Source organism: Limanda limanda, chromosome 9, assembly GCF_963576545.1.
Source record: "Limanda limanda chromosome 9, fLimLim1.1, whole genome shotgun sequence".
Classification (NCBI taxonomy): Eukaryota; Metazoa; Chordata; class Actinopteri; order Pleuronectiformes; family Pleuronectidae; genus Limanda; species Limanda limanda.
Window position 1 is genome coordinate 2463337 of NC_083644.1, and position 10754 is coordinate 2474090.

General features: G+C 40.0%; 1 protein-coding gene across 1 annotated transcript in view; it reads right to left on the minus strand.

Moving 5' to 3' along the window:
- Positions 1–787: 787 nt before the first annotated feature.
- Positions 788–10754, minus strand: part of LOC133011155 (1-phosphatidylinositol 4,5-bisphosphate phosphodiesterase gamma-1-like) — a 28461-nt gene continuing 18494 nt past the window's right edge. The window contains exons 19-32 of the mRNA XM_061078861.1: positions 10478–10661; positions 8884–8961; positions 8635–8738; positions 8453–8549; positions 8313–8379; positions 7036–7202; positions 6485–6581; positions 6180–6404; positions 4403–4548; positions 4206–4320; positions 3905–4066; positions 3646–3734; positions 3161–3345; positions 788–2542 (exon numbers count right to left, since the gene is read on the minus strand). Of these exons, the coding sequence (XP_060934844.1) occupies positions 2482–2542; positions 3161–3345; positions 3646–3734; positions 3905–4066; positions 4206–4320; positions 4403–4548; positions 6180–6404; positions 6485–6581; positions 7036–7202; positions 8313–8379; positions 8453–8549; positions 8635–8738; positions 8884–8961; positions 10478–10661 (1777 nt within the window). The 3' untranslated portion in view covers positions 788–2481. The remainder of the gene's footprint in view (positions 2543–3160; positions 3346–3645; positions 3735–3904; positions 4067–4205; positions 4321–4402; positions 4549–6179; positions 6405–6484; positions 6582–7035; positions 7203–8312; positions 8380–8452; positions 8550–8634; positions 8739–8883; positions 8962–10477; positions 10662–10754) is intronic.

A 10754-nucleotide genomic window follows, 5' to 3' on the forward strand; every position in this document is an offset into this window, starting at 1 on the left:
TTGATTAAACTTCTGTGGGAAGACACAAGTTAACCAATCACTGATTGTTTCTTTCAAAATCACAAGTATAACAATCATAGGAGGTTATTCAGCCTGAAGGTGAGAAGACACAGGGAGGAGATTCTGTTTTCAATCTTTTTGTGAGTTCTGTCTGTGGTTAATAATTATTTTATTCACTTTTATTAATGAGTCGTCGGCTGGTGTCGTGTGCCAGGGCGCCCTCTGTTGGGAGTTGTACACAGGAAATAGATGGTACTTAATTTGGTTTGTTCACCTGACTTGTACCAAACTTATGTTATTTTATGACTTTTGTACTTTGTATTAACTTACCTTGAAAAAACATTAATCCTGTGAAAGGCCTGAAATCACACAGAGAACTCCTGTAGTTATAGTTCATTGGTTTGTTCTAAACCTTCTACTTCTTCTATTATTCTCTTTTTACTGTTTGTGAGAAGTTAGAAAACTTTCTGTACATCCTTCCTGCTATATCTGCAAAAATCTAAATTTCATTGTCAATGTTTTGCATCAGATGAAACTGAATTTTCTTTATTACTCTTCACTTGTGTGGTTCATATCTAAGTTTGTAAATAAACAATATATAATATTATATTTTCAATCGCATGTCTGCTATTTCAGAGGTCTGTTAACAACTTTTCAAAATAAAAGCTTGATATAAAGCATTGACGCAACAAATCGAACGTCCAAATCGCACCAAAAACATATCACTGCTGATTGATTATATACAAACTTAAGATATATAACCTACTCTACAGTGAAAGAGCAGATGTACATGAAAGAGCTTTATTAAATGGAAACACGCACAGTATTTGTAAAGCAGAGTAATAATACTGGACAGTTGGCGAAGATACAAAGAGAAAACAGAGCTGGAGTCAAATGTCTCGTGCACAGCGGCTACAGGCCGGGAGGACGATGCATAGACGAGAGACATTTTGTCTCTGTGGACTTTTAAAGTGAGATTTTCATTTCTACATGAAGTTACATCTGAAGGCCACTGTCGTGTTCTTTCATCTATTTAAACTGGATCTACACCTGTCTGATAAATAAAAGACGTTCTATACAATGAGAGATTAGATATGAAGTCGGGCAGGGGCCGAACAAAGTCACCACACCGCGGTCCCTCAGGTGACATCCAGGGGGCGCCACCTCCCCAAGCCTGGTGTTCTCACACCTATATGAAGGTAGCGTACGATAAAGTTCAGAGCCCTTTGGAGAAGTCATGAAAAGACCTTGTGTGGTTTGGTGAGGATCTGAAGTCCTCCAAGAACACTGCCAACCACATGGGGGCAGTGTTCATGTGATCAACAGTCCTTAAATCCCTTTAAACCCAGTAGAGTAGTGGTTCCGAACCCAACGTGTCGATTCCTCCTCCAGTTCGTTCCAGTTGCAGAGAAACGTCCTGAACCATGACAGGGAATCGAACTCGACACAAAGCAAAACGTTAAAGGCACAGACGTGATATTTCCTGCGATATCTCATCCACCAATCAGGAGGTTTTTATTCTTCCTCTAGTGAAACCTGAGTTTCCTGTTTGTCTCGACTTGAGCCCGAAACACACAAAGAGCCAATCTCACGATCTTTGGTTTTTATTATTATTATTATTATATTTTTTAAGCACTTTGACTCTGGTCGTTTTGTGTTTTCTAAACTTGTCACGAAACTAAATCAGATCTGATCATTGTTTAAAATCTAAATTCTATTGTCTTGTGTGAATATTAAAAAACAGCTCCTCCTTCTCAGAACTTTTAAAATGTTTTTTCCTTAATTTTTGGGGTGAAAGGAGTTTTTTCTCTCCACATTCACAAAGTCCTCATGTTTCTCTATAATATCACAAGTTCTCGTCCTCACTGTGCAAAGTGTCTTTAGTTAATGTTCCTGTGATTTGGTTCTATACCAGTGAAATGGAATTGAAAGGCAGTTGGTCATTGGCTCATCAATGATGATCAGGTGACGTTCACTGAAGAAAGAGACTATCAGACGTTCTAGATCTGCAATAATTATTATTTTCATCTCTGGTGAATCTTCTGCTTTAGTTCCCTGAAAAATCATAAAAAAGTTTGGTTCATAAAATGTCAGGAAATAGTAAAAAAAAAGCTTATTTACACTTCTTAAGAAGAAAATCATTAAATCCTCAAGTTTCAGACGATGGAACAATCAATTATTTTTGAATAATGATTATTTGAATAGTTAAGATTAACCCACTTTTTCTGCCTGCGTTTGTGCAAAGTTCAGAACTGATTTACTAATTTACTCATCGTGTGTTTCAACCTGAGTCGGATTCTTTTAATATTTCAAGTTCTCTGAGATGTTTGTGCTCGACTCCTCCGAAGCTAGCGACAGTGAAACCTCCCACTTTGTTCTGAGGGAACTCGTTTCCTCTCCAGTTATCGGTCGGTTGCATCTCGCTGCTGCAGCTCAGTGAGGCTCAGTTTGAGTTCAGCGCCCCCTGGAGGATGATAGGATTTAACTGCGCTTCGCTGCCACCTGCTGCCTCAGCTTCTCCCTCCTCTTCTTCTCCGTCAGCCTGAGAGAGAAAATCAAACGTGTTCATTATTTATTAAGTGAACAGTCCTGGTGTGTTTGTGTGTTTTGTGTGTGGACAAACAAAATAACTTTCAGTTGAGTTTTATGAATTAATTTCCTGTTTCACCAATTACAAGAGATGTACATTTTGCTAAAATCAAAACGACCTTTATTGGTCAAATAGAAGATTGTCTGGAGAGGTGAAAATATGGTGTTGTTGTAATAAACCCATAATAAATCAAAAACAATATTATCTGGCAAATTCAGTGTATTACAAAAAATGTGAATTTATACTTGAAATTAAATAAATGTAATCAGTTTGGCATCAAATTAATTAATTATCTATTCTGGTAATAAATCAATAATTAGGAAAAAATGGAAATTCACAGGTTCCTATTTTTTAAATGTAGATTTTATCTGATGTTCTTTGTTCTCTGTGATACTAGTAAATTAAATATCTTTGTTTTTAACTCAAAAGACATTTAAGGACTTTGTGAACTTGTGAACTTGTGAACTTGTGTTTAGGATCTAGTTAATAATAAAAACATTCATTTGAAAAACTTTTTTCAGATCACTCGCTGCCTGTTTCCTCTTCCTCTTGTGCCCTGTGATCAGTCACCTGTGGTTCCGAGCCTCCACCAGCTCGCTCAGCTGATCCTGAGCCGCTCGCAGCTCCTCCACACTCTGCTGGTAGCTGAGGTCGGCCGAGCCCGAGCGCTCCAGCAGCGACACCTGGGTCGACAGCTCGCTGGTTCGATCCCGCAGCAGCTGGATGGACGTGTACATGTTCTCCTCGTCTTCCTCCTGCAGGACGATGGAGAGCACAGTGGATTAGTGGATGAGTGAATACAGCTGAGTGATGAATAGTTTGATCCATTACTGACTTTTAAAATGTGTTTCAACAAAACAGATCCTTGCAAATTAAAAAAAATGGTATAATCAACACTTGCAATAAAACTTAAAAAAGAAAATTATTTTATCACACATAAATAAACAAATAGCTTAATACAGTTGCAGCTGATGTTTTAATGACTGAATGACATGATATGGATTTCCAACTCATCACCCGACCCCTCAGTAAGAAACAGAGAAACAGATTCAGACCTTTGCATTGACGATTTCAATGTGGACGAGAAGCGACGCCAACTCCAGCTCTTCACTGTAGCTGTTCTTCAGAGAAACATTCCTGTAACCTGACAGCACAACACAACACAACACAATGTAACACAACACATCGTGAATCACCTCAATCAGAAAAGACCTGGAGCTTTCTCCGACTGTACGAATAATTTACAAGTCAACATTCATTCCTGAGCAGAATCACAGGTTGGGTCTGGTCAGCGGCTGATGGTCGAGCGCTCACCTGTTCGCAGCAGACGCACAGGAAACGTGGCCTGAGCCAGGAAGTTGGGGTCGCTGAACATGTCCTCCTCGTAGACGGTGAAGCGCAGGAAGGAGAAGGTCGGGTTGTGGATGTCGAACACAAACTGCTTCTGCAGCCACACGGGATTCAGGCCGTTATCAGCTGAGAGGACGAGAGAGAGAGAGAGAGAGAGAGAGAGAGAGAGAGAGAGAGAGAGAGAGAGAGAGAGAGAGAGAGACGGTTAGGACAGAATGAGGTCAGGGGTCGTGTGGCGTCTGCTTCCAGTCGGACGCCATCTTACCCACGACGTCCGTCTTGCACTTGCAGCCGTCGTAGTCGGCTCCGCAGATCTCCACCTCCACGAAGGGACAGACGATGCTGCGCCCGTTCTTCGGGAGGTGTCTCGCCCCGAGGACCTGGAGGGACGAGTGGAGGAAACAGATCAATGAGATGAACCTCACAGCTGGTTCAGATCAGGACGTTCACGTGGACTCTGACCTGCAGCTGGATGGTGATCGGCTCCACGTGCAGCGAGTCCTTGTGGAACGGGTCGAAGGCGTCGTCCCTCATGACGTCCGGCTGCGGGACGAAGCCGCTGCCCCCCCCCAGCATGAAGAGCGCCTGGTTCAGCTGCATGGGTTTATCTACAGGGACGATTCAGCAGTGGTGGGAAGTAACGAGGTAGAAATACTTTGTTTCTGTACTTAAGTAGATTTTTCACATATCTGTACTTTACTCTTGAGTATTTCTTTTCCTGACGACTTTTTACTTTTACTCGTTACATTTGAACAAAAATATGTGTACTTTCTACTTCTTACATTCTCAAACTGGCTCGTTACTACTCGTTTTTACATTATATACATTATATTCATATTGTTGTTATAATTTTTCAGTCAGTTGAGATAAATCTTGAGGAGAAACATTTTGGATTGTTTTGTGTCTGTATAGACCTACTATAAAAAGCACTTTGCATTTTTAATTTTGGTACTTGTACTTTTACTTTTGATACTTAAGTACATTTCAACACCAGATACTTTTGATACTTAAGTACTTTTAATATGAGCTACTTTAAGACTTTTACTCAAGTCATTTTCTGACGGGTGACTTCTACTTTTACCGAAGTCACTTTGAGGTAAGATATAGATAGATAGATAGATAGATAGATAGATAGATAGATAGATAGATAGATAGATAGATAGATAGATAGATAGATAGATAGATAGATAGATAGATAGATAGATAGATAGATAGATAGATAGATAGATAGATAGATAGATAGATAGATAGATAGATAGATAGATAGATAGATAGATAGATAGATAGATAGATAGATAGATAGATAGATAGATAGATAGATAGATAGATAGATAGATAGATAGATAGATAGATAGATAGATAGAGTACTTTATTCATCCCCGAAGGGAAATTAAGTTGTCATAGCAGCCAGTATAATTGAATACAATAAAATACAATACAATACAATAGAATAAAATTAAAAATAAAAGGTAGAAAGAATAAAAAAACAGAAGCACAAGATAAAAATACAATAAAATAGGTAGATAAGGTGCATTGGCAAGATGATGGTAATACTGATGATATGATGGTAATGTTATTGTTACACAGTATATAAGAATAGTACAGTATATATAGTATATAATATAACATAATATATATTTATATATGATAGTAATTATACCAATATAAAAGCAGTATATGGTAATAATGGCAGCAACAGTATATATAATAATAATAGTAAGGGTGATATAATAATAGTAATTATAACATGTACACATAAATAAATATGTGTATATAGACTTATGTAAACAAGAATATACAGAGAGTATGATATGATATATAGTAGAAGTATGAATATGAATATAAGTATTTGACTATACAATAGGTAATATAATATACTATGAGTCTAAGAATATGTATACAGAGTGTGCAAAAGACAATATTATTGTATAAAATGATATATAATATCAATATGGTTTGTATGCACACATATCACATATGATGTGAAGTAAGTGTATAAGGAGCGGTTGTACAGGTCCACAGTGCAAGGAGACAGGTTTAGTGCAGTTCTGTGATGGTGGCTCTGACAGAGGGGGAGGAGTTGAACAGTCTTATTATCTATATCTGTACTTTTACTCAAGTATGGCTTTCAAGTACTTTATACACCACTGCGATTCAGGGGCTGTGATAGTGTGTCCTTCATAGAACAAGAGGACACACACACACACACACACACACACACAGACAGACACACACTGACCTGGGGTCTGGAAGTTGAGTGCGACCAGCTGCGAGCCGCAGAGCCACATGGGCAGCGGGTCGTAGTTGGACGAGTCCAGCCTCTGTCCCCGGGGGTAAACCCTGGACAGCTGGCGGCGGTTGTACTGCAGGAAGCGTTTCCCTCGGCTGCGAGTCGCAAACTTCTCCGCCTTCGTCTCCGGGAAGGAGGACATGTCCCGGTAGCACGTCCGCTCGGTGCCGATCTCTGCACGCCGCAGCAGAGGAAACAGGACGTGAGACGCGTGGAGACAGAAGTTAAAGAAAGGGACAGGAGGAGGAGCTTACTGTCTTCGTTGAAGGGGACGGGTCGGCAGTAAACCACGAGCTCCGACAACTCCACCGCGATCTTCTTCCTCCGCTCCATCTGTTTCTCCTCCTGCATCTGTTACCATGGAGATAAGATAACCACTCAGTAAAGGCTTTAAATGACAAAACAGATTTTAGCAACAAGAGAAATTACGATTAAATAAATGAAAAATTCAAATTGTCACCATCAAGAAAAAGTTGCATTACATTGGAAAACAAAGACTTTGTAGATTGAATTTGGTGCATTTCCCTTCATGAGAAAATTAGTTTTGGTAAAGGAAAAAATATATTTACTTAAATATTTACAATTTACTGTAATTTTGCAAAATTCTAAGTAAAAATTGTAGTTTCTTGTTTCTTATGACAGAAGTTAAAGGTGCTTGGAGCAAATTAGAATAAAGTTGTGTTTAGTTGCATTCAGACTCCCTGTGTGTGTGTGTGTGTGTGTGTGTGTGTGTGTGTGTGTGTGTGTGTGTGTGTGTGTCTGTTGCTGTGTGTGTCTGTGTGTGTGTGTTTGTCGTCACACTGACCCGTGCGTCTGCGTTCTGCGCCGCCTCTCTGATCTTGGCGACCCAGCAGGTCAGATCCTCCAGACTGTCGGCCGCCACGTCCAGCGTCTGCACCGGGTGAGAGGACAGATGCTGCGAGTGGACGGTGAAGACATACGGCCGCGAGTTCTTACCGTCCTTATGGACCACTGCAGGGGGGGGGGGGGCAAGCATCATATTAATCCACAGATCGATAACATTCCAACGAAAACAGTCTTGGTACCAAAGGTCCAGACGATCCAATCCAGTAACATTATCAGTCCAAAACACACTATTACATCAAAGAATAGCCACAGTCAGCTGTTGCGTAATCTCAGCGCAGCCAGCATCGAGATGTAAACAACATGAAAGATGTTTATTTGTATAAATTTTAAACCATATGACCGGTTTTGCCTCCTTTATGTATGATTTTGAGTGTAAAAGTCGCCTTTTTAGCCCAGTTGGTTACCAGAGTTCCAAATGGGCTTTGTGGAAAACGCCTAGACATGCCCTCAGGAAAAAATCTGTGAAATATTAAGTTTTTGTGGTATTGTTATCAAATTTGAACCTGGGCTAGTCAAGGCTTCATGCTCGGGTCCCAGTGTGTTTTCCAGCTCATAAGTCCCAGCTGGAGTCATCTGCAGGCATCTGTTTAACAACAAAATATTCAGGCGGAAATAAAAGCCTTCTACTTCACTGTGTTCCAACTGCTATTACTCAATGTCAGTAGACTGATTCTGACTGTTGGGGGGGAAAGTTCAGAATGTTACCTTTCAAAAGAGACCAAGATCATGCATGTTCTCCAAATGGTTCAAGAGCAGCTTTCAATTTACTTTGGGTTCTCCTCAGACAGGCGTTTTAGGCGAATCTCACCCGCTGCTTAACAGGCTACACACTACATGTGCAAGATGCAACAGTTCACTGATGCAGCCTGCAGGGGGCGTGGTTGAGGGTTATGTGCTGCTGACCTTCAAGCTTTCTGATATAAAATGTCATCACTGTGATCTGTAGAATCGTTTGTGTTAAGGTTTGTTGTAATAAATTAATTCTTAAGTTACGGCCAAAACCGTGTCCATGAGGTCAGAGTGACCTTTGACCTGATCCTCATCCAATCAGACGTTCTAAGATGTCGTGATTATGACAAATGACACAAAACCTGAAAAATTAATGAAGCCCTGATCAATCGTAACTGAGGCTTAAATTATTTATTTCAGATTAAAATAAACTAATCTCATGTTTGTGACTCTAGTAAACGTCCGCTCTGTGTCTCCTGAACTCACCCACGTGTCCGGAGGGAACGTCGATGAATCCCTTGAGCAGCGTTCCCAGAGGACTGTTCTCTGTCGACTGACTCAAAACAAACACAGATGTTAGAATCAATTAATAAAATATACGGTTCCACATCAGAACCAGAACCCACCACGTCCTCCGGCTCTCTGCTGGGGGAACTGGGAACCTCCTCCACGTAGTTTGCAGGAAACCACAGCTGCTTCTTCCCACCGTAGTCTCCTCGCCACCTGAGAGAGAGGTCAGAGGTCAGAGGTCAGTGACCAGCGGCTGCACGACCCACAGGAAGTCACGTGCACGCCGGGCGTCGCTCACCAGCCGCCCTCCTGCTGGTCCACGTTGAGGATCAGAGCCTGTTTGGGGAAACAGAGCTCGTCTTCTCTCTGAGCCCGGTAGTCGTACAGAGCTTTGACCGAACACTGAAACACACGGAGATTCACGGGATCACAGAACTTATTAAAACTTAATAATTCTGTTGGAAAACACCAGATCTAAAACTGAGAGGTTAAAGAAAACAGGATGGTTCAAAGGATGAAGATCCATGAGCTGGAGAACGTGACTGACCCGAGCTGTGGGCATCTTGTTGGCCTCCACGTAGAAATGAGGCGTCCGGACTTCGTACAACGCTCCGTAGTCGAGCTCCTGACCAACACACAACAAACCATGAAGAACACACAACAAACCATGAAGAACACACAACAAACCATGAAGAACACACAACAAACCATGAAGAACACACAACAAACCATGAAGAACACACAACAAACCATGAAGAACACACAACAAACCATGAAAAACACACAACAAACCATGAAAAACACACAACAAACCATGAAGAACACACAACAAACCATGAAGAACACACAACAAACCATGAAGAACACACAACAAACCATGAAGAACACACAACAAACCATGAAGAACACACAACAAACCATGAAGAACACACAACAAACCATGAAGAACACACAACAAACCATGAAGAACACACACCTGGATATTCTCTGTATCTTCTGTGTCGCTGAGAAATGTGAATAAACTTGTGTTCATATAAACCATATTGATATTACATATCATTTTATACAATAATATTGTCTTTTGCACACTGTCTACATATTCTTAGACTCATAGTATATTATATTACCTATTGTATAGTCAAATACTTATATTCATATTCATACTTCTACTATATATCATATCATACTCTCTGTATATTCTTGTTTACATAAGTCTATATACACATATTTATTTATGTGTACATGTTATAATTACTATTATTATATCAGCATTACTATTATTATTATATATACTGTTGCTGCCATTATTACTATATACTGCTATTATATTGGTATAATTACTATCATATATAAATATATATTATGTTATATTATATACTATATATACTGTACTATTCTTATATACTGTCTAACAATACCATTACCATCATATCATCAGTACTATTACCATCATCTTGCCACTGCACCTTATCTACCTATTTTATTGTATTTTATCTTGTGCTTCTGTTTTTTATTCTTTCTACCTCAATATTTTTAATTTTATTCTATTGTTTTGTATTTTATTGTATTCAAATATACCGGCTGCTATGACAACTTAATTTCCCTTCGGGGATGAATAAAGTAATCTATCTATCTATCTATCTATCTATCTATCTATCTATCTATCTATCTATCTATCTATCTATCTATCTATCTATCTATCTATCTATCTATCTATCTATCTATCTATCTATCTATCTATCTATCTATCTATCTATCTATCTATCTATCTATCTATCTATCTAACTTGTGCCTAAACATGATAAAATCCACAAAATGAATTTAAGAAAACCCAAACAGTCACTGAAGATAGTGTCTTCTAATTCATTTCTACAAGAACATTTGATAAACTAAACTAACAAACACAACCAACAGATAAACCAGTAAAGATAATATTATATAAAATAAAGGCAACACTTAAAGTGGAGTTGAAAGAGTTTTATACTGTCAGTGAATAGAAACCAGTTTCCTGGGTGAACCTGATGATTGATTCTAGTTGAAAAGGACTTGAGCAATGGTTAGTCCCTGGTGGGAGGCGTGTCCCTGGTGGGAGGTGTGTCCCCGGTGGGAGGTGTGTCCCTGGTGGGACGTGTGGGACTCACCGCGGTCCCCATGCGGTCCAGCGTGTCCTCGTTGATCGGGTAGCGGAGCCTCATCTTGCGGTACAGAGGATGCTTCTCGTAGTAGTTCACCAGATCCACCAGACTCTCGAACTCCGCCGAGCTGCCGAGCATGAAGAGACGTCCTTCCTGCTGGATCCGACAGTGCTTGATCTTTCCCTCCGCCCTGCACACAGACACACACACACACACACACAGACACACACACACACACACACAGACAGAGACAGACACACACACACAGAATCAGAAAGTATTT